At 39.4% G+C, this 21,781-nt stretch overlaps 1 protein-coding gene across 1 annotated transcript; it reads left to right on the top strand.

Moving 5' to 3' along the window:
* Positions 1-306: 306 nt before the first annotated feature.
* On the top strand, positions 307-21,227 carry CCDC28A (coiled-coil domain containing 28A). Its single transcript, XM_012474522.3, is given in 7 exon segments — positions 307-387; positions 389-535; positions 2,724-2,923; positions 7,616-7,779; positions 12,387-12,541; positions 16,305-16,327; positions 20,662-21,227. Coding segments are annotated over 7 exon segments (825 nt in total). The 3' UTR covers positions 20,717-21,227.
* The last annotated feature ends 554 nt before the right edge of the window (positions 21,228-21,781 follow it).

The raw sequence follows: 21,781 nt of genomic DNA, 5'->3' as shown, positions 1-21,781 counted from the left end.
AGCCGCGAGAAGTCCGGGCAACCAATGGAAAACAACCAAGGAACAGTTGAAAGCCGACACTCAGGTTCCGCCTTCAGGTTTGCTCAAACAGCATTCTGGGAATTGTAGTTCATGGGATCTGACACTCACCGAGGGGCGGAGTAGCTTCCGGGAAGGGTACTGAATTTCCAGTTTCTACCTCCACTGCACCCGTTTATTGCGTCTTGCTTCTGTGTCACAGAGCCTAAAACGACACTCCCAGCCATGAGTCTTCCTTTCTATGCGCGCCAGAGTTACAGCTGAAGGCAGGACAGGAGAAGCAATGAAATGCCAAGGGCGGAGACACAAGTGACAATGGGGGAGCAGGAAAAGGCGGGGCTTCCGCCTGGTGTATGGCGGCTCCGCCTCCTTACGTCACTTCCGTAAACAAAGGGAGCTGCGGAGGCGCGGGTCCCGGGATGTGACCCGGGCCCTACTTGGGGCTGCGGCGGTGGCGTCTGAAGCTGTCGGATCTTTGAGGGTTGCGGAAGGGGGCCCCAATCCCTTTCTTCTTCAGGTATGTAGTGGAAGCAAAGAAACTTCTGCAACCTGCCCCTTTAGGCCGTTCCCACAGCTGTGGTCACTGCTGGGTACTGGGCGGTGAAGGGTCATCGCTTCGGCAGATTGGGGAAGGGGAATGAAGTGATGTCAAGAGGGATCCCCAGTGGTCCTGCTTGGAGGCAAGATCTGGCACTTAAAACCAGCGTGTGAATAAGTAACTATGAGCAGTTTACTTAAGCCTTCTTTAAAACATTCTTTGCTGTTTAATATACAAGAAGGGTTTCGGTGCTCTTGTGACAGATGTGACTTTCCAAAAACGAGTAAATCGCAAATGCTGGCTCCCCAGAACATTGTGGTTTAGATCAACATTAGTTTACTTGCATTGCTTTACTTCCTAGATTTTTTTTTTCTTATACCACCAAGTGTGTATTAGCATCGTTAAATTTCAGGCCAGCGTGTTTATGCGTATCGTAAGTTTTTACGGATCCTTGCCTCTTCAGAGATCTAATAACCCATCGTCTCTATTCAGTCATCTTTCAAAGTTCTATTTAATTTGTGCTTCATGTTGAGACAACCCCAGAATTACTGTTCTGCTACCAAAAATGCTTGTTGTTTTTTTTTTCCTGAGACGGAGTCTCGCTCTGTCGCCAGGCTGGAGTGCAGTGGCGTCATGTCGGCTCACTGCAATCTCCGCCTCCCTGGTTCAAGCCATTCCCCTGCCTCAGTCTTCCGAGTAGCTGGGACTACAGGCGTGCACCACCGCGCCCGGCTAATTTTTTGTATTTTAGTAGAGACGGGGTTTCACCATGTTGGCCAGGATGGTCTAGATCTCCTGACCTCATGATCCGCCCGCCTCAGTCTCCCAAAGTGCTGGACTTACAGGCGTGAGCCACCGCTCCCGGCCCAAAAATGCTTCTTAAAAGAAAAATTGTTAGCCAAGGTTTAAGTGGATTTACAGTTGGCATCTGGGATTAGAGACTGGGCATTGGAGCCTTTCCCAGAAAGCTCTTCTTTGGGGGTATTGTAGCTTCAGTTGTGATTGTCTAGCGTCAACCAATTTAAGGTCAGTGGTTTCAATTCCAGTGCCAGTGGGGCTGAGTCCAGGCAAAAGCAAAAAAAAAAAAAAAAAAAAAAATCTATTTTCATTAAATTTCTCAAATAATTATTGTAAGCGACAACAATGGGTTTGAATCTTTTTGAATGGTCATGGCATGCTTAAATTAAACACAACATGCAAAATACGGCCTAATGTTTCTTAAGACAATTTACAGTCTGATGAGGTAGATAGCCATATAAATTCCTCATCTTATGATACATAAAATAATGAAGAAAAATTTAACATTATGCACAAATAAAATATGGAGGGTATTTTAAAATAGATGGATGTTAGAAAAATAGAGCTGATTAATACATAAAGTAAGGGGACTGTATAGAGATAAACAGGAGGCCTTACACATATTCCACATGGAAGGGCCCTCTGTAACTTCACATTGTTAACTTTTTTGATGTGGACAAAACCAAATATATATAATAAAATTCATGTTTGTTTGGAAATGGTTAGAGAAGGCGTATTCAAAATAGGCAACGAACAAGTTTGATTTTCTAGAACTTCACTTGATTACCAAACTAGAATCAGTATTAGCCCTAGCTAGAAACTGAGTTTCTGTTTAGTAGTTAAACTAAGGCTTCTAGTTGCTTTTTAAAATGCTAGCAAAATTTCCCTGACAATTTTACACCTGTTTGAATCTAGTTGGTTCTTCTTGAGCATACATTTTGGAAGACAGACCTAAAGGCCATCTGAAGCTTGAATCAGGCTGGGAATATTACGTGAATCATTTGTTTATTGTTTATATGTTGTTCTCCTTGTAAAATGTAAGCTTCTTGAGGGCAAGGACTTTGTTTTGTTCAGTGCTGTCTCCCCAGTACCCACAATAGGTCTGGCTTGTGGAAGAGAATCAGTAAATATTTGTAGGATGAGGGAATAAAGAAATGACAAAAACAAACAAAAACTTGTCTACCAGACAATTTTGCTGGGGGCTTATGGGTACATAGTAGAGTAGATTAAACTTAAGAGACCCATTTTCTAGCTTCTTGTGCCCTCTGGAATTTGTGATCCTCTTTTGACCTGTGAAATGGGTCTTTGAATTTCTTCCATGTTTGTATAGTATAGTATACATATATAATTGTTGTATTTCCCTACTTAGGTCTTAAGAAGCTGGCCGTGGTGCAATAAGGAACTTAAAACAATGGAAGAGCGGAAAGTGAAGAGGAAGAGTCCTAAGTCTTTTAGTGCCCACTGTACTCAGGTTGTCAATGCCAAAAAAAATGCCATTCCAGTGAGTAAAAGCACAGGGTTTTCCAATCCTGCATCACAGGCAGCTTCACAGCGGCCAAAGTTAAAAAGGTGAATTCTCTTCTTTTTACATGTTCACAGTAAAATGTCGCTACAGTAAATCCTGACTCAACTACTTCTTAAAACATTTTTTTAGTCTTGGCTTGACTTTTAAAACAGTCGAGGCATCTATTATATGTGATTTAGAAGAAAAATATATGAAAGTTACTGTGTATAGAGATTAGAAAATGCAAAATGAAATATTGGTTTGAAGGCCCTTACTTTGTCTCATATTAAAATATACAGAACAAGAAAACTTGTTGACCATGTTGATGAACTAGTCAGAAATGGGAAAAGTGAAAACGTGAAATAAAGTCTTCAGGGTTTTTTGTTCTCGTTCTCTCGTTCTCTCTCTCTCTCTCTCTCTCTCTCTCTCTCTCTCTCTCTCTCTCCACTAAGCTGAATGTTTGTGCCTTGGTAGTTTTTTTTTTTTTTTTTTTTTTTTTTTGAGATGGAGTTTCGCTCATTACCCAGGCTGGAGTGCAATGGCGCGATCTCGGCTCACCGCAACCTCCGCCTCCTGGGTTCAGGCAATTCTCCTGCCTCAGCCTCCTGAGTAGCTGGGATTACAGGCACGCACCACCGTGCCCAGCTAATTTTATGTATTTTTAGTAGAGATGGGGTTTCACCATGTTGACCAGGATGGTCTCGATCTCTTGACCTCGTGATCCACCTGCCTCGGCCTCCCAAAGTGCTGGGATTACAGGCTTGAGCCACCGCGCCCGGCTGCCTTGGTAGTTTTTTAAAATTTATTTTGAATTTTACATATGTATGTATTTTAAATATGGGGTCTCACTGTGTTGCCCAGGCCAACCTTGAACTTCTGGACTCAAGGGATCCGCCTTCCTCAGCCTTCTGAGGGCCTGTGACAGCAGGTGTGTGCCACCACACCCAGCTTGCAGATTTTATTTCTAAAAAATAATGATGTCATTGTTTTTGCATAAATAATTTCTGTTTTTTATAAAAATTCAAACAGGAAAAAAAATTCAAAATGCAGAAATTCTAACATCTAGAATTAATCACTATTTATATTTGGCAAACATCTTTTGCATACAGGATATTTAAAGGAAATAGAAATGACAAGTTTATATTATATGTTACTGTTACATATTTGTAAGTATTTTGTAGTATTAGGTATTTGGAAGGAAAGATTATAGCTTTATAGAAAAAAGTGTCATATAATGTCAATCTTTTTTTTTTTTTTTTAAGACAGAGGCTCACTGTGTTGCCCAGGCTGGAGTGCAGTGGCACAGTCTCAGCTCACTGCAACCTCTGCCGGGTTCAAGTGATTCTGCTGCCTGAGCCTCCCGAGTAGCTGGGATTACAGGTGCTGGCTATCACGCCTGGCTAATTTTTTGTATTTTTAGTAGAGATGGGGTTTCACCATGCCAGCCAGGATGGTCTTGATCTCCTGACCTCCTGATCTGCCCGCCTTAGCCTCCCAAAGTGCTGGGATTACAGGCATGAGCCACCATGCCCGGCTCTTCTTTCTAATTATTAAATAAATGTACTCACATCCAAACTCATCCTGCTGAGTTAGTTAAGGAAATGCCTGTTGCATTCTATAGCTGCTGGGTTTACACCTAGTAAAAGATGAGATTACTGCCTTGATGATAATCTCTCTTTATGAAAGCAGAAGGGATATAGCCAAAGACAAGAGAACATTGGGAAGAAGTATTCCAATGAGCAGCAAATTATAAACAAGAGTTTTGAGGGTTTCCTTTGAATAAAGTATCAGAATGAAAAGGGGTTTTCCTCATGGAGGAGTTTAATTTAAAGTCAGATTTTGAATAGGTTTATAGTTGGTAGAAAAAGAAAACCAAGAGATTTTTAAAATAATCACTCCTTTCTCTATATTTTTAAAAGCAGTTTCTTTGTGTCATTGTCATTTTTACTGGTGGTTTAATTTCCACACCGTCTTCTAGATGTAGGCTTCCTGAGGACTGGGACTATATGCATCATCATTGTGTGCCTGACAGCACTTCAGTGCGGCTTTGCACATAGTGCAATTTCATTATGTGCTTTTTTATTGTTGAATTGTGTTAACATAAAGTGAGAGTGTGACATAACATTGAAGCAGGAATAAACAGATTTTTGTTTTATCTTTTGTGTTTGTTTTCTGAGAGGGTTGTTAAATGATGTACTGATGTGAAACCTTTACTTGGAGAACACTTCCAAATTTGAGAGGAAAAAATACGTTTGTCATGCTGAAACCTCACACTCTGTAATAGTTTATCTCAGATTTTAAATGTGAATATGGATCTCTCAGGGATTTTTTTTAGAATACAGATTCCACATCAGTGTGGGATGAGACCTCAGATGAGCATTTCTAAGAAGCTCACAAGTGAGGTTGCTTCTATGGGTCATGGACAGCACTTTGAGTAACAAGGTATTACATAATGTATGTAATATATGTAAAATGCAGACCTTGCTTTGGGAAGAACTATTATTGACCTACTGTCAACAATGTACATATTCTAAACTTCTTTCATGTTAGGAGTATTAGTTGCTTTGGCTGGTCGCGGTGGCTCATGCCTGTAATCCTAGCACTTTGGGAGGCCGAGGTAGGTAGATTACCTGAGGTCAAGAGTTCAACATGGTGAAACCCCATCACTACTAAAAATACAAAAAAAATTAGCCAGGTGCCATGGTGCGCATCTGTAATCCCAGCTACTCTGGAGGCTGAGGCAGGAGAATTGCTTGAACCCAGAGGGCAGAGGTTGTGGTGAGCCGAGATCATGCCACTGCATTCCAGCCTGGGCAACAGAGTGAGACTTCATCTCAAAAAAAAAAAAAAAGAATTTAGTCTCTTTCTTGCGTGCCCCCTCCCCTGCCTTCCCTGGGCATATGTGTGTTTGTGTTTGTGTGTGTGTGTGTGTGTGTGTGTGTGTGTATATATATATATATATACACACACACACACACACACCCTTTTTATCTTATCCTTATTATGGTGAGGACAGCTGTGGGAAGATGTCTTCATTCAACATTATGTTAAAGCTGAGTACTGAATATACTTCCATGTCAGGATTTGTAGTGTGCATTGGATTATAAAGATAAATTACTCCTTCTCCCATTTTGGCTGTTTAGCCCCTACTTGTTCTTTAAGGCTTCGGTCACTTATCACTTGTAGGAAGCCTTCTCTGGCTGGCTCCAGGCTGAGCGAACTGCTGTTTCTCTCTCTTCCTATGTCACAGTATGCATAACATCATCACTCAAATATTTGAGAGTCTGGTATATGCCAGACATGTGTAATAAGGACTGATTTAGTCTAGGGGTTCCGAAAAGGCCTTCCTGAGGAAATAGCATTTAAACTGAGACTTGAAGATGTGTGGGAGGCAGCCTGGCAAAGATGGCAGTAAGTGGAAGGATGCTAATGTAGGCAGAGGATTAGCATGTAAGAAGATAAGAGAATGGATTTCTAGGAAACGAAAGAGATTCAGTGGCTAGAGCATAAACAGGGAGAATAGGGTTTCTTAGGGATATAAGATTATATCCAGCAGGCAATGCAAAACTGCTACTGAAGCTTCTTTTTTTTTTTTTTTTTTTTTTGACACAGATTCTCACTCTGTCACCCAGGCTGGAGTGCAGTGGTGCGATTTCAGCTCACTTCAACCTCCGCCTCCTGGGTTCAAAGGGATTCTCCTGCCTCCGCCTCCTGAGTAGCTAGGACTACAGGTGTGCGCCACCACACCTGGCTAATTTTTGTGTTTTTAATAGAGACAGGGTTTCACTATCTTGGCCATGTTGGTCTTGAACTCCTGACCTCAGATGATCCCCACGCCTGGGCCTCCCAGAGTGCTGGGATTACAGGCGTGAGCCACCATGCCCGGCCTACTGAAGCATTTTTAATTAAGCAAATTATATAATCTGATTTTTTTTTTTTTCCCAGAAATGGACTTGGCTGCCCTGTGGGGAGAGAGGGAGATCAGGGATCACACACAGAGATAGGGAGACTGGTTGGGAAGCTGTTTGGTTAAGAGATGGAATGGTGGCGGGGAGAAAGAAAACTGGAGAGATTAGATGTTTTGTGGGTAGAATTGATAGGACTTCATGACTGCATGTAGGAGCCTTAGGAAGTTGGAGGAGTCAAGGATGATAACAAGTTTTTAGCATTCCATTACATGGTGATTATGAATTTAAATATCTTCCCTTAGACTGGGCATTTGTGGATAATGTCAGCTACAGAGTAGGGACCCCATAACCACTTGTAGAACTACTGATAGTTCAAGGAACAAATAACGTTTAGAAGGGAAACTTGTAATACCTTTTTCTGAGAAATGAAGTGTAAAGCATAGGATAATAAAGACACGTTTTCTTTTCTGCAGTCCAAAGAATTAGCATATTATATAAATGTATTAATCAAACTTTTTATATGCCTTCATAGTAATATTTTATACATTTGTTTGAGGTTTTTCACAACCTGGTTTTTCTTTTTTTTTTGAAATGGAGTCTCACTCTGTTGCCCAGGTGGAGTGCAGTGGCGTGATCTCAGCTCACTGCAACCTCTGCCTCCTGGGTTCAAGTGATTCTCCTGCCTCAGTCTCCCGAGTACAACCTGTTTTTTCTTTTGTTTTCTGGCTTGGAGTTTCTATTTAGTATTGACTTTATTTGATTTATTGGAAATTCCATTTACTTCACTAAAAAATTAATCTAAAATAGCCTAAAAAGATAGAATTAATGTTAATTGCATCATATTTACAGAGTGATGAAAGAGAAGACCAAACCTCAGGGTGGAGAGGGAAAAGGCGCTCAGTCAACTCCGATTCAGCACTCCTTCCTCACAGATGTCTCAGATGTACAGGAGATGGAGAGAGGGCTGCTAAGTCTTTTGAATGATTTCCACTCTGGAAAACTTCAAGCATTTGGTAAGCAATAGATGTTTCTCTACTGTATTTTTCTCTGTGATGTTTGTAACCTATTTTCTGTGTGTATTTTACTCTCCTTTTCAAAGTGTCAGTTTCTTTCTTAAGAAAAAAATAGCCCACAGGCATAAAAGGCAATCATCCTAGATTTTGTCTTAGAACATAATTTGCCTTCTAAAACTTCTAGGAAAAAGTTATTTTTAAGAGGAAGGGTTAGTTGAAAGTCAAAGTAGGATTGCTATAATGAAGTAAGTATCTTGCACATTTAACCAATAAGAGGGACAGTCTTGGTCAGTTAAAATATTGTAGACTTAGTATCTTCATTTTGAAAGTATCAAGATTATTTTCCCTTACCCTCTTATGCTTAAACTTGTTTCTTGCCCAGGATTCCTGATTTAAAGTTAGAAATTAAAAGAATCCAGTTTTCTTGTTTTCTTCATGAAGACATAAGAATAGTTAACTGATTGTCCCATTAAAAATTCTGAACAGGTATTTTTTTATATACACAGAGTTCACAAAAGATATAGTCAGATTTTTCATGTGCAGTTTGAAACTTATTTGTAAGCTTTTTCTAATGATAAAATTATTTCCCAATATTTTAAAAAGTAATTTCAATATTGTTGAATATATATAATCTTTTAAACAAATGTTTTAACTTCTCCAATTTTTAGAAGATGCATAATCTTATACAAATGTGTAAATGTCCACATACATATTGATTCTTTTAAATATTTTTTCCCTTCCCCATGTTTTTTCTACTTGACTTCCCTATTCCCTCCCTTATCCCTTCTGCTACTTCCACTTCCCCTCATCCTAACCATTTGTTAACAATCCAGGTATATATCTTTTCATATTTTTATTTTCATTATTTAATACAAATGGTATCTTATATAAGATATTCTATATCTTGCTTTCCTGCATAAAGAGTATCTGATAGAAATCTCTCTAATGCACCTCAGATGGCTCTAGTTCTTAATGGCAACATAATATTCCAAGTTGTGAATATACTCTAGTTTATTCAACCATGTCCCTATTGAAAGGCATTACTTTGTTTCTCATTTTGAGCCACCAAACACAATGGTGTAGTGAACATCATTTTACATATATCTTTAGGCCGGTGCTTTTATTCTTTTGGGATTGAGTCTTATGAGTGAGATTGCTGGGTCAAAGCATATATGTAATTTTAATAGAAGTATACAGATTGCTTTGCAAAAAAAAAATACTGCACTTCTAGGTTCCATCAACAATTTATGAAAGAACATTTTTCCCTGAATTTCCACCAAGCTGTAGGTATTATTTGTCTTTTAATTTTTACCAGTCTCTTGGTGTAAAGTGAGATGTCTTTTTATTACTGTTGAGTTTGAAGATCCATGTGTGTTTGCTAGACTGTTTGGTAGGTCCTTTTCAGGACCTTTCCTCAGTTTTCTACTTGGTTATGTATCCTTTAGTTGTCCGTTGTAAAGAGCCCTTTGTGTTTTAGATACTAGCCCTCTGATCTCTATTATGTATTTATTGCTGTTTACTGAATTTATTCTGTCTGTGCATTTTTTTATGGTATATTTAACCTTGTAAAAGTTTTTACTTTTTGCATTCTCAAACATGTCTGTATCTTTTCTTTCATAGTTTCTGGGTTTCCAGCCTTGGTTATGTTAATATTTGAAAAGAAGACATTAAAAGTACATTATTTATCTCACAAAAATACTTTATTGTATCCCTACCTCCTTGCTTTAGCCCATCCCAGTAAGGCGGTATCTTCAGAATACTTTCACTTCCCCTCTCTTCCCTTCTTCCCTCCTACCCTTGAGATGTAATCTTGGGACCACTTCCATGCCTTTGCTTTTTCCCAGCACCTTTCCTCCCCTACTCTATGTTGCCTTTGTGTTTATGGATTGAAATCCTTTCTTGTCTTTATCTGTTATCCTACTGATTACTCTTTATAATAAAAGTATTGCAGATGAGAATTCCATTGCCAGTGAGATTCTTTCTTACCAGGTAATTTATATTTTTGTCTTGATGATTAAAAGATGTTTTTCTTTTATCTTTAAAGGTTAGGCATTTTCCAGGATATGCTTAGGACTGTGTCTTTTCTCATCAATCTGCCTGGGAATCCGTGAGCCCTTTATATCTGCTGACTCATCTTTCATGTCACATAACATATTTTCTATTATTTATTATTTATCTTCCATCTCTTCTGTTTTCGCCTCTGAAGCTTCTGTTGTTCTCATGGTAGGTCACCTAGATCCGTCCTCTGATTCCCATCTTTTCCCCTATGATTTCTACCTCTTTATATTTTTACTGTATATTTGCATACATACACACAGACATACACACAAACACATATCTGGAGATATTTCTGTTTTTTCCACTTGACCTTCCAAGTTACTAATGTTGAAAAACATTACTAAAATAGAGGAAATACATTTTACTGTGAAGAAAGGACGATTTTGAGAGAGCTATAACTAGCTTCAACATTAGTAGTCCTTAGCATAATGTACCATAGTCCATTTATGAAAATGTTATAAAGCTGGCTAGAGGAAACTAGTATAATTTATATTAATTCATATTCAGGATATGTACTTCAACTTTAGCTGAGGTATATTTTACCTTTGTAGTACCTTTAGGAAAAAGAAAAAGGTTTTTTTGGAAAAAAATATACTATCAAGGGATTGCAGACTCTGTACTTAAAATTGAAGGAAAAGATCATACGTTATGTGTATAAATTAGTTACTCTGGGCAGATAATGTCACTTCAGAGTGACTCTTGGTCACAACGTAATGTAAGACCTATCCATTAGCAGTTAAGTTGTCTTGACAACTGTGTAACAATGAAAAATACTACATTGTGTTGCTCATGCTTCATAATATTTTTCATGCTTCATAAATCTTTTCATTTAGATTTCTTAAAGGAAGAATACACAGTTGGTTGGCAAAATGATTCACATTTGAAGTCATTATTGAACTTTTTTTTTTTTGAGACAGGGTCTCTTTCTGTCACCTAAGCTGGAGTGCAGTGGTATGATCACAGCTCACTGCAGCCTCGGCCTCCTTGGGCTCAAGCCATCCTCCTACCTCAGCCTCCCAAGTATCTGGGGCTACAGGCACAGACCACCACATCGGCTAATTTTTGTACTTTTTTTGTGGAGATGAGGTTTCACCACGTTGCCCAGGCTGATCTTGAACTCCTAGACTCAAGCAGTTCTTAAACCTTGGCCTCTCAAAATGTTAGGATTAGAGGCATGAGCCACCGTGCCCAGCCAGAACTCTTTTCTTTTTTTTGTTTGAGACAGGGTTTCGCTCTCTTACTCAGGCTGGAGTGCAGTGGTGTAATCATGGTTCACTGCAGCCTCAACTTCCCCAGGCTTATGTGATCCTCCCACCTCAGCCTCCCAAGTGGCTGGGATTACAGGCATGTGCCACCACGCCTAGCTAGTTGGCTAATTTTTTGTATTTTTGTAGAGATGAGGTTTTACCATGTTGCCCAGGCTGGTGTCGAACTCATGAGTTCAAGTGATCCATAGCCTTGGCCTCCCATCATGCTAGGATTATAGGCATGAGCCACCTCACTGGGCCTAAAACTCTTCCTTTTTTTTTTTTGAGACAGAGTCTCACTCTGTCACCAGGCTGGAGTACAATGGCATGATCTTGGCTCACTGCAACCTCCACCTTCTGGGTTCAAGCAATTCTCCTGCCTCAGCCTCCCATGTAGCTGGGATTACAGGCACCCGCCACCATGCCCGGCTGATTTTTTGTATTTTTAGTAGAGATGGGGTTTCACTATGTTGGCCAGGCTGGTGGTCTCCAGCTCCTGACCTCAAGTGATCTGCCCACCTCAGCCTTTCAAAATGCTGGGATTACAGGCGTGAGCCACTGTGCCCAGCCGGGCCTAGAACTCTTAATTTCACTCAAATTATTATAAAATATTGGGTCACTCAGTTCAAACAGCAGTTGTCAAACTGGACATGATTAAATGGTGCTGTTTTGCTTCTACATATTACTGTTGAAGAAAATATATTTTCTCTACTTAAGGGATGATTTTTTCTTTTCTTTCTTTTTTTTTTTTTTTTTGAGACAGGGTCTCACTCTATCACCTAGGCTGGAGTACAGTGGCTTAAACACAGCTTACTGCCACCTTCACGTGCTGGCTGGGCCCAAGCAATCCTCCTGCCTCAGTCTTCCAAGTAGCTGTGACCAGAGGCATGCACTACCATGCCTAGCTAATGTGTTTCTTTTTTAATTTTTTTTAGAGGTAGGGTCTTGCCATGTTGCCCAGGCTGGTCTTGAACTCCTGGGCTCAAACAGTCTTACTGCCTCGACCTCCCAAGTGTGGGGATTTTAGGTACAAGCCACCATGCACAGCCTGATTTTGCTTTTTAAAAAGAAATATTTCCTATATGATTTGCTTCAGTACCCAAGGTTATTTCTTAGGTTGGTCATTGTTTTCCTGGTCAGAAATTTGATTTGTTATTAAACACAGAAAATATTAATGATTATCTAATTTACAGAAGAAAGAAAACTTGTTTCTTTTAGAGGGCCTAGAGTTTAAGTGTTTTGACTCAAGCCTGTTATTTTGAACTGTCCTAATGATTATTAATGTTCTGGAATGTTCCCAAGGAAATGAATGTTCCATTGAACAGATGGAACATGTTCGGGGGATGCAGGAGAAATTAGCTCGCTTGAATCTGGAGCTCTATGGGGAGTTAGAGGAGCTTCCTGAGGATAAGAGAAAAATAGCCAGTGACTCCAATCTGGATAGGCTGCTGTCAGATGTAAGTATCATTCTTTTGCTTTGTTCTTTTAAAAAATATTTTTTATTGCAAAAAATTTAGCTTTTGAACTATTTTAATTTATACAATTACGTGGTTTTTAGTGTATTCACAATGCTGTACAGATTGCTGTTGAACTGCAGAACATGTTCACCACCCCAAAAAGAAACACTGTACCTCTCCATTCTCTCCTCTCCCCATCCCCTAGCAACCCCTAATCTACTTTCTGCCTTTATAGATTTGCCTGTTGTGGACATTTCATATCAATGGAATTGACAGTATGTGGCCTAAGTGGAAATTTTTTTTTTTTTTGAGACAGAGTCTTGCTCTGTCACCAGGCGCCAGGCTGGAGTGCAGTGGCGCAATCTTGGCTCACTGCAACCTCTGCCTCCCAGGTTCCAGCAATTCTCCTGCCTCAGCCTTCCAAGTAGCTGGGACTATAGGCACACGCCACCACACCCAGCTAATTTTTGTATTTCTAGTAGAGATGGGGTTTCACCATGTTGGCCAGGATGGTCTCAATCTCTTGACCTCGTGATCTGCCTGCCTCAGCCTCCCAAAGTGCTGGGATTACGGGCGTGAGCTACCTCGCCCGGCCGAAGTGGATAATTTTATTTAATGTTCAAGTTTCATACATGTTGTAAAAACTTTCCTCTTTTTTAAAAGAAACATATTCCAAGGAAGTTATCATATTTACATCTAAGCATGTATTCTCAGAATACAGATACTGGCAAATCTGAAAGCAAAACATTTGCTTCTGTACAGATATAATAAAATCTTAAGATACAGAGGATAGTAGTCAAAAAGACCTTTTCTGACATGATAATACATTTTGTGTTATTTACTCAGGTGGTGGTTACTTGTTTTTAAATAGAGAACTACATTTGGTGTTTCTGCTAATTTAGTACACTGCCATATGTATGACTTTGCTAGGGCTGCCAAAACAAAGTACCACAGACTGGGTGACTTTAACAACAGAAATTAATTTTTTTACAATTCTGGAGGCTAAAAGTTGGAGCTCAAGTTGGCAGATTTGTTTTTTTTCTGAGGCCTCTTAGTTTGTAGGTAGCCATCAGGTTCTCATGGCTTCTTCCTCTATGCCAAGTGTCCAACTTTGCTTTTCCTGCCAGTCACATTGGATGAGGGCCCACCCTAATGACCTCATTGTAACTTAATTACCTGTTTAAAACCCCTGTCTTCAAATCTACTCACATTCAGGCTGGGTGCAGTGGCTCACACCTGTAATCCCAGCACTTTGGGAGGCCAAGGTGGGTGGATCACCCAAGGTCAGGAGTTTGAGACCAGCCTGACCAACACAGTGAAACCCTATCTCTACTAAAAATACAAAAATTAGCTCAATGTGGTGGCGTGCACCTGTAATCTAAGCTATTCAGGAGGCTGAGGCAGGAGTATCACTCGAACCCAGGAGGCGGAGGTTGCAGTGAACCGAGATCGCACTACTGCACTCCAACCTGGCCAACAGAGTGTGACTCTGTCTCAAAAAAAAAAAAATCTACTCACATTTGGAGATACTGGGGGTGAGGACTGAAACATGAATTTTGGAGGGTACACAGTTTAGCACATAACACAAGGTATGATTTTTTTTTTTAATTACTTACTTTTAAACTTTTTTTTACTTTTTTTTACTTTTTTTAATAAGAGATGGAGTTTCACTATGTTGGCCAGGCTGGTCTCAAACTCCTCTCCTTAGGTGATCCACCCACCTTGGCCTCCTAAAGTGCTGGGATTACAGGTGTGAGCCACCACGCCCGGCCGAGGTATGATTGTTACACTGAGAAATGTTAATTGAATTTGCCTCTAAATTTTTTTTGGAACTAAAATAAATAAAAATTGAATTCAATACACTTTAGTTTTAGATTCCCTATTAACAAAAAGGGTTTATTTCTACTGTTTTCTCTCTTCTGAATAAGTAAATGTGAAATAACACTTTCACTATTTCCAGTCTATAATCTTTGTATTTCAAGTCTGTCATATTCAGTCTTGCAAGTATTTCCATTTACAGTTCATTGTTTGTTTGTTTGTTTGAGACAGGGTCTCACCTGTCACCCAAGCTGGAGTGCAGTGGCGCCATCTCAGCTCACTGCAGCCTCAGAAACTTCCTGAACTCAAAGTAATCCTCCTGCCTCAGCACCCCCAAGTAGCTGGGACTATAGGCACGAGCCACCATACCTGGCTAATTTTTGTATTTTTAGTAGAGATGAGGTTTCACCATGTTGTACAGGCTGGTCTCGAACTCCTGAACTCAAGTGATCCACCCACCTTGGCCTCCCCAAGTGCTGGGATTACAAGTGTGAACCACAGTGCCCAGCCTTACCAGTTCATGTTTTATGTTTTTTTCCCTCTTAACAGATAGAAATATAATTTGCTATACATTTAGGAGAATAACAATGGTATAGTGAAAAGAACACTACATTTGAAACCAGAAAGCCTTTGTTGAGTTCAGGGTCTGCATTTGGGTTATAACTGAGCAACACTGAGCCATTTAGTTAACATTTTTTGTAATTCAGATTTTTCCTTCTGTAAGATAAAAATGCTGTGGTCTGAATGTTTATGTCCTCCCCAGAAAGCATATGTTGAAATCTTAACTTAGAAGGTAATGGTAGGAGGAGATGGGGCCTTTGGGAGGTGATTCGGGCAAGAATATGATTAATGTCCTTATAAAAAAGACCCGAGAGAAACCCCTTATCCCTTCTACCATGTGAGGACATGGGGAGAAAACCCTCCTGTTCCATGAACCAGGAAGAGGTTCATGCCCTCCCCAGATGCCAGATCTGCTAGCTCCTTAATTTTGGACTTTCCACCCTGTAGAACTATGAGAAGTAAATTTCTGTTGTTTATAAGCCACCAGTTTATGGTGTTTGTTATAGCGGCCCAAACAGCCTAAGACAACGCGAGATAAATTCTATCTCATATAGAAAATTGAGTGACATGAAACCTCTTTGCAATCTATGATAGTTTTAAAGATTTTGATCATTAAAATGGCAACTTTTTTTCTTTTAAAAACTATTAGAGATGACTGTTATTACGCCTGGTTTTAGGAATACTTATAAAACTCCAGTTTTTATCACCTGTCCTCATATTCTATTTTTTTGTAGAGACAGGGTTTTGTTATGTTGCTCAGGCTGGTCTTGAACTCCTGGGCTCAAGCAAGCCTCTCCCCTCAGCCTTCCAAAGTGCTAGGATTACAGGCAAGAGCCACTACGCCTGGCCGCTCTTCTCATATTCTTGTTTCATACATGTTAATGCTATAATTATTTTTGCAAAAAGGAATTTTTCGGCCTGAAAATTTTTTGAAAGTTTTCTTCTTTCATACTTTTTGCCTTTTCATTTAAAGAAAGCTTTTTTTTTTTTTCTGAGGCAGAATCTCATTCTGTCGCCCAGGCTGGAGTGCAGTGGCACTAACAGAGTTCACTGCAGCTTTAAACTCCAGGGTCCAAACAATCCTCCCACCTCAGCCTCCTGACTAGCTGGACCACAGGTGTGCATCACCATGCCTGGCTAATTTTTTTTTTTTTTTTTTTGTAGAGATGAGATCTTACCATCTTGCCCAGGCTGGTCTGGAGCTCCTGGACTCAAGCAATTCTCCCGCTTTGGCCTCCCAAAATGCCAGAATTATAAGCACGAGTCACTGTGCCCAACACAAGAAACCTTAAATGAAAAATAATGTATTTAAAAACAAATAATTAACAACTATTTATATTGATCTTATAAAAATTAAAAATAAATTTGTTTCTTTGTTTTGCAGTTAGAAGAATTGAATTCTTCCATGTATCCTTTGCCTACTCTCAACAGTGAAAAGTTTACAACTTACAATTTCTGGTGAATAGTCTCAATCAAGTTTTAGAAAGATGTGTTATTTAGATATGGTGAAAAAAGAGAGTATTATTCACTAGAGGTATCACTCTTCCTCCTTAGTTTTCTTTCCTTTCTTTGCTGTTTTCTTCTTTCTCTTTTTTTTTTTTTTTTTTTTTAGAAACAGGGTTTCACTCCATGGCCCAGACTGGAGTGCAGTACCATGATCACGGCTCACCACAGCCTCAGCCTCTGAGGCTCAAGCAGTCTTCCCACTGCAGCCTCCCAGAGTTCTGGGATTACAGGGGTGAGGCACCATTCCCTGCCCACTTTGGGTTCCAAATGGAATTTTCTTGTTGTTTTCTATGCTGAAATTTTGTTTCTGGTTTGTTCTGCTTTGTTTTGTACTGCTTTTGAATGTTTAAGACAAATTATTATTTTTAATCATGAAAATTGAGGATTAGGTTAGTTGCTATATAAGTTATTCTGAAGCTTAGATTCTGAGGCTAACTGGCAGTGAGAAATTCAGAGATAATCTACTATACCTAATTTAATATCATCACATAGGAAATTTTAGGTGAACAAAATTGAAAACTAGATATTATTAAAATGAAGCCTTTGAGGGATGCTTAACATAGCTTGTGAAATGACATTTCATAATTAAATGTAGTTAGTGTATTACAGGATTAGTGTAAAGAAATCACCCAGACACATGTAGAATATTCAGGTTTGACATTTCAATTTAGAGCAATTATTTTAAGAACTTTTCAAAATGTATTTTTGAACATAACAATAGGCACAATGGTAAGGTACAAAAGAACAATGAGGCATGGTCTTGCCCATAAAATAATCTGAGAGGTAAGATACCTTCTTTGAACCAGTTATTAAGATACAAAGGATACTGGTTGTAGAGATTTGATGTTTTAAATTTGGTTCTACATTTTGATAATGTAACCTTGGGCAAACTGTTTAACATCTCAGAGGGTTCTCTGTAATATAGGGTAATTACTACATGTGATTATGTGTATGTGAAAATTTCCAAACTATATATATATAAATTACTATTATTACTATAAGATTATATTCATACTGTTAGTAACTGCTGAATTGTGCAGTAACAACAATTAAGAAATCAGGGCCAGGCACGGTGGCTCACACCTGTAATCCCAGCACTTTGGGAGGCCGAGGCAGGCAGATCACTTGAGGTCAGGAGTTCAAGACCAGCCTGGCCAACAAAGTGAAACCCTATCTCTACTAAAAATAGAAAAATTAGCCGGGTATGGTGGTAGGCACCTGTTATCCCAGCTACCTAGGAGGCTGAGACAGGAGAATTGCTTGAACCTGGGAGGCGGAGGTTGCAGTGAGCCAAGATTGTGCCATTGCACTCCAGCCTGGGCAAAAGAAATCAGGAGGTATATACAAGTTCTATAATGGCAGTTAATAGCTACTCTTCATGAATACTTACTGTTTTCTCAGTACTGTATAAAGGATTTTATGTCCATTATCTTATTTGGCCCTACTTGGAAGTAGATGGTGTTATGCCCCCATTTTGCAGAGAAAGAAAATAAGGTGTTACATAAACTGTGGGGAGAGATTAATGTAATATTTCATTGTCAAGAAAGAGTTAAAACGGGGATAAGATTTGAGTTAATCAAGGGGTTTTTCTTGCAAAAAGTTCTTTTTAACTATATTCCTTCAATGTTTTATATTCTTTCTCTGCTATGACACTTAAATATCTCCTATCCTTGTTTGTGTCTTTTTTTTTTTTTTTTTTTTTTGAGATGGGTCTTGCTCTGTCACCCAGGCTGGAGCAGTAGTGTGATCTCAGTTCACTGCAACCTCCTCCACCTCGTTCAAGCAATTCTTGTGCTTCAGCCTCCTAGGTAGCTGGGATTATAGGCATGTACCACCACACCTGGCTAATTCTTGTATTTTTAATAGAAATGGTGTTTCACAATGTTGGCCGGGCTGTTCTTGAACTCCTGACTTTAGGTGATCCGCCCGCCCCAGCCTCCCAAAGTGCAGGGATTACAGGTGTGAGCCACCATGCCCGGCCCTTTTTTGTGAGTTTTTGTTAAACATTTAGAATTTTTTTTTAAACCACTTTCTGTGACTCAACCTGTGGTGGAATTTACCCACCACAAACAAAGCAGCGGAATATCCTATATAATACAAGAGTGTAGGCTTTGGAATGCTTGGTAAGCAGTCGTGTAACCTTGAACAAAATCTGGCCACCATAGTTTCCTCACCAGTAATAGGTGTTCTCTCAGTACTTAAACTCTCCCCTCCTTATTTCCCTCTCTGTCATGACTGCCTCTGTCAATTCAGTCTCCAAGAATATTTTCAGATGCTTTCAAGGACCATGGCAGATACTGCTAATCAGGCATGGCATTCTCTGCCATTGAGCCTGGATGTGGATATGAAGTCTGTTTGCCATCTCTTCATTACAGTTGTCAGTCATCATCAGTATCATCAGTTCTGCTTTTATTCTTCCTTCACTCTCTACATAATCCAGGACCTCGTCACCTGCTTATACTTTTTCAATTTTCTGTTCCAGTTCTAGAGTTGCACTGTTCAATACAGTAGCCATTAAACCATTTCAAAGACTTAATATTTTTAAAAGAACATAAAATATCTCAATTTTTACAATGATTACATGTTGAAATAATTCTTAAAATATTATATATTTTTTTTTGAGACAGAGCCTTGCTCCATCACCCAGGCTAGAGTGCGGTGACAGGATCATGGCTCACTGCAGCCTTGACTTCCTGGGCTCAGTTGATCTCCCACCTCAACCTCCTGAGTAGCTAGGACTACAGGTATACTTTATGCCTGGCTAATCTACTTTTTTTAAGAGACAGGGTCTTGCTATGTTGCCAAGATTGGTCTCATACTCCTGGGCTCAAGCAGTCCTCCTGCCTCAGCCTCCCAGAGTGCTGGGATTACAGGCGCGAGTCACTGCTCCCAGCCTTCATTGTATTTCTATTGGCAGTGTTGCTCTAAACTTTAGACCTTGCTACAAAATTAATATTCCTGAAACATCACTTTCTTCCTGTCATTTCTATTTTTTTATCAATTTTTTAAAACCATGTCAACCCTTTTAAAGGTTCTTAATAATTGGATCACATATTTTTTATTCTTTTCATTCCCCTCAGGCTGGTTTTCTGGATGCCCAAGAACACATCATGTTCATTCTCACCATAATGCCTTTGTTCAGGTCGTACTTCCTACCTAGAGTTACTTTCACCTCCTTGTTCACCTTATGTTACATTCAACATGACCACTTCCATAAAGAATTTCATTTGTACCTCAGCCTAGCGTTCTGCATTATTTTATTTTCTGTTGATTTTTACATGTGTTAAATCTCAGCCTTCCCACTGGACAAGAATGTTTTTGATGGCAATGCTTATGTCTGTACATTTTTGCAACCTCTGCCATACATGTACTGCAAGTATTTAGTTACTTTCAGTATATTCATATCATTGAGTTGGGTCTTGAAAAATAAGTAACAGGTGGATAAATACAGGTCAATGAGAAAAATGAAAGACAGTGATTGTAAGAAAGGAGGACTAATACACGCAAGATTCCCGTCCTGTTTCCAGTCTTCTTGAGGAACAATTAAGATAATTATAGAAAAGATTTTAGACCTGTAATGATTTTATTTTTGGACTTATACACAGAATTGTTTTCCCAAAGATGATAAAGTGGTGTCTTCTCAAAAGATTTTTTTAATCTAGTGTCTTGACATATTTGTCTCTAATCAGCTCCTTACTATGAATATGATTATTGATACATTAAAAGAATTCTGGGTCAGTTGTGGTGGCTCACACCTGTAATCCCAGCACGCACTTTGGGAGGCCAGGGCAGGAGGGTTGTTTAAGAACAGGAGTTCAAGACCAGCCTAGGCAACACAGCAAGACCCCCATCTCTAACCAAGAATGGAAAAATTAGCCAGGTGTGCTGGTACGTACCTTTGGGAGGCTGAGGTGGGAGGATTGCTTGAGCCCAGGAGTTCAAGGCTGCAGTGAGGTATGAACATAGTACTGCACTTCAGCCAGGGCAACAGAGTGAATCCCTGTCTCTAAAATTAAAAAAAAAAAAAAAAGTCTTCAAATTCTAGACAGAGTATAATGTAGTAAATTTAAAAATTGTCTTACCACATCTTAGTTTCTCAGTGGCAACACAGAGCTTTTCCTTAGAGCATATTTCTGTTTTAAATACCTCTTTCTCTTTGCTTCTGAATGTAGTTTTCAGAAATGTAAAAGAAGTACCCCTTATAGAATGAAAATCTTCTTAACTGATGAATGCAGACAAAAACTCCATTTGGCAGATGCACAAGATGTTCCAAACACTTCTACTAGCTGAAATGAAATGCAGTTTGCTTTCTTGTGATTTTGAAGAGAAGCAGCAGTCTTTACTTTTCCAGCCAAATCCAGTAGCAGAATCATCTTCCACAAGGAATTAAAGTAATTAAAGTGCAAGTGCAATGATCATTTTCACATACTGCTTTTAGTAAATGTGACTCACTGTAATTCACCATAACTGGAGGCCTAGGCCTTTTGAAGGCTTAATCAGGAAATGTGATGCAGAGATTGTGCTGCTATGCTTCGTATTGTTGCCTTACGGGATTATACTTGAAATACATTGTACTAATGTTCTTGACAGGGCTGAGGGATTTGTCTTTCCCGAGCTCACCAAACTTATTCCAGTGTTGATTGCAAGTTGGTGATGCAAAGGCGTCTTGTGGCAGCCCAGCTTCAGTTTACGTTAGACAATCAGTACACACGCTGGTGTGTTTTCCAATGGCCAGTGATAAGAAATTAAATATGTGTTTGTGAGATTTGCTATTTTTTAATAAAGTAATCGTTTTAAGTTAGTCTCTGTTGTCTGTTTTGAAGAAATACATGTAGTCTTCAATCTGGGCAATACAAGTGTTCCATTCCTAAATGTAAACTGTGTTTGTAAAATTTGAGGTGCTAGAACTTCCTTGCAAATTCTGTGCCTTGTAGATATTTAAATACTGGTATGATGAAAGAATGTGAGCTTTAAAGTTACTTAGACCTTAACTTGAATCCCCATTCTGCCCCTTAGCTTTGTGTTAATGTACATTTACTCAGGTTAGGTGTTTTTTTGTTTTGTTTTGTTTTGTTTTTGGCAATCTAGCAAATGAGGCCAGTAACCAAGTTGGCAGTGGTTGTATGGGGAGTAAAGTGAAAAAGTGCATATAAGATGCTTAGCACAGGCCAGGCGCGGTGGCTCACGCCTTTAATCCCAGCACTTTGGGACGCTGAGGCAGTGGATCAGGGGTTTAAGACCAGCTTGGCCAACATGGTGAAACCCCATCTCCACTACAAACACATACACACAAATTAGCTGGGTATGGTGGTAGACTCCTGTAATCCCAGCTACTTGGGAGGCTGAGACATGTGT

Source organism: Aotus nancymaae, unplaced genomic scaffold (assembly GCF_030222135.1).
Source record: "Aotus nancymaae isolate 86718 unplaced genomic scaffold, 86718_ANA_hifiasm-v0.15.2.pri h1tg000040l, whole genome shotgun sequence".
Taxonomy (NCBI): Eukaryota; Metazoa; Chordata; class Mammalia; order Primates; family Aotidae; genus Aotus; species Aotus nancymaae.
This window is presented reverse-complemented; position numbering and strand designations above follow the sequence as displayed.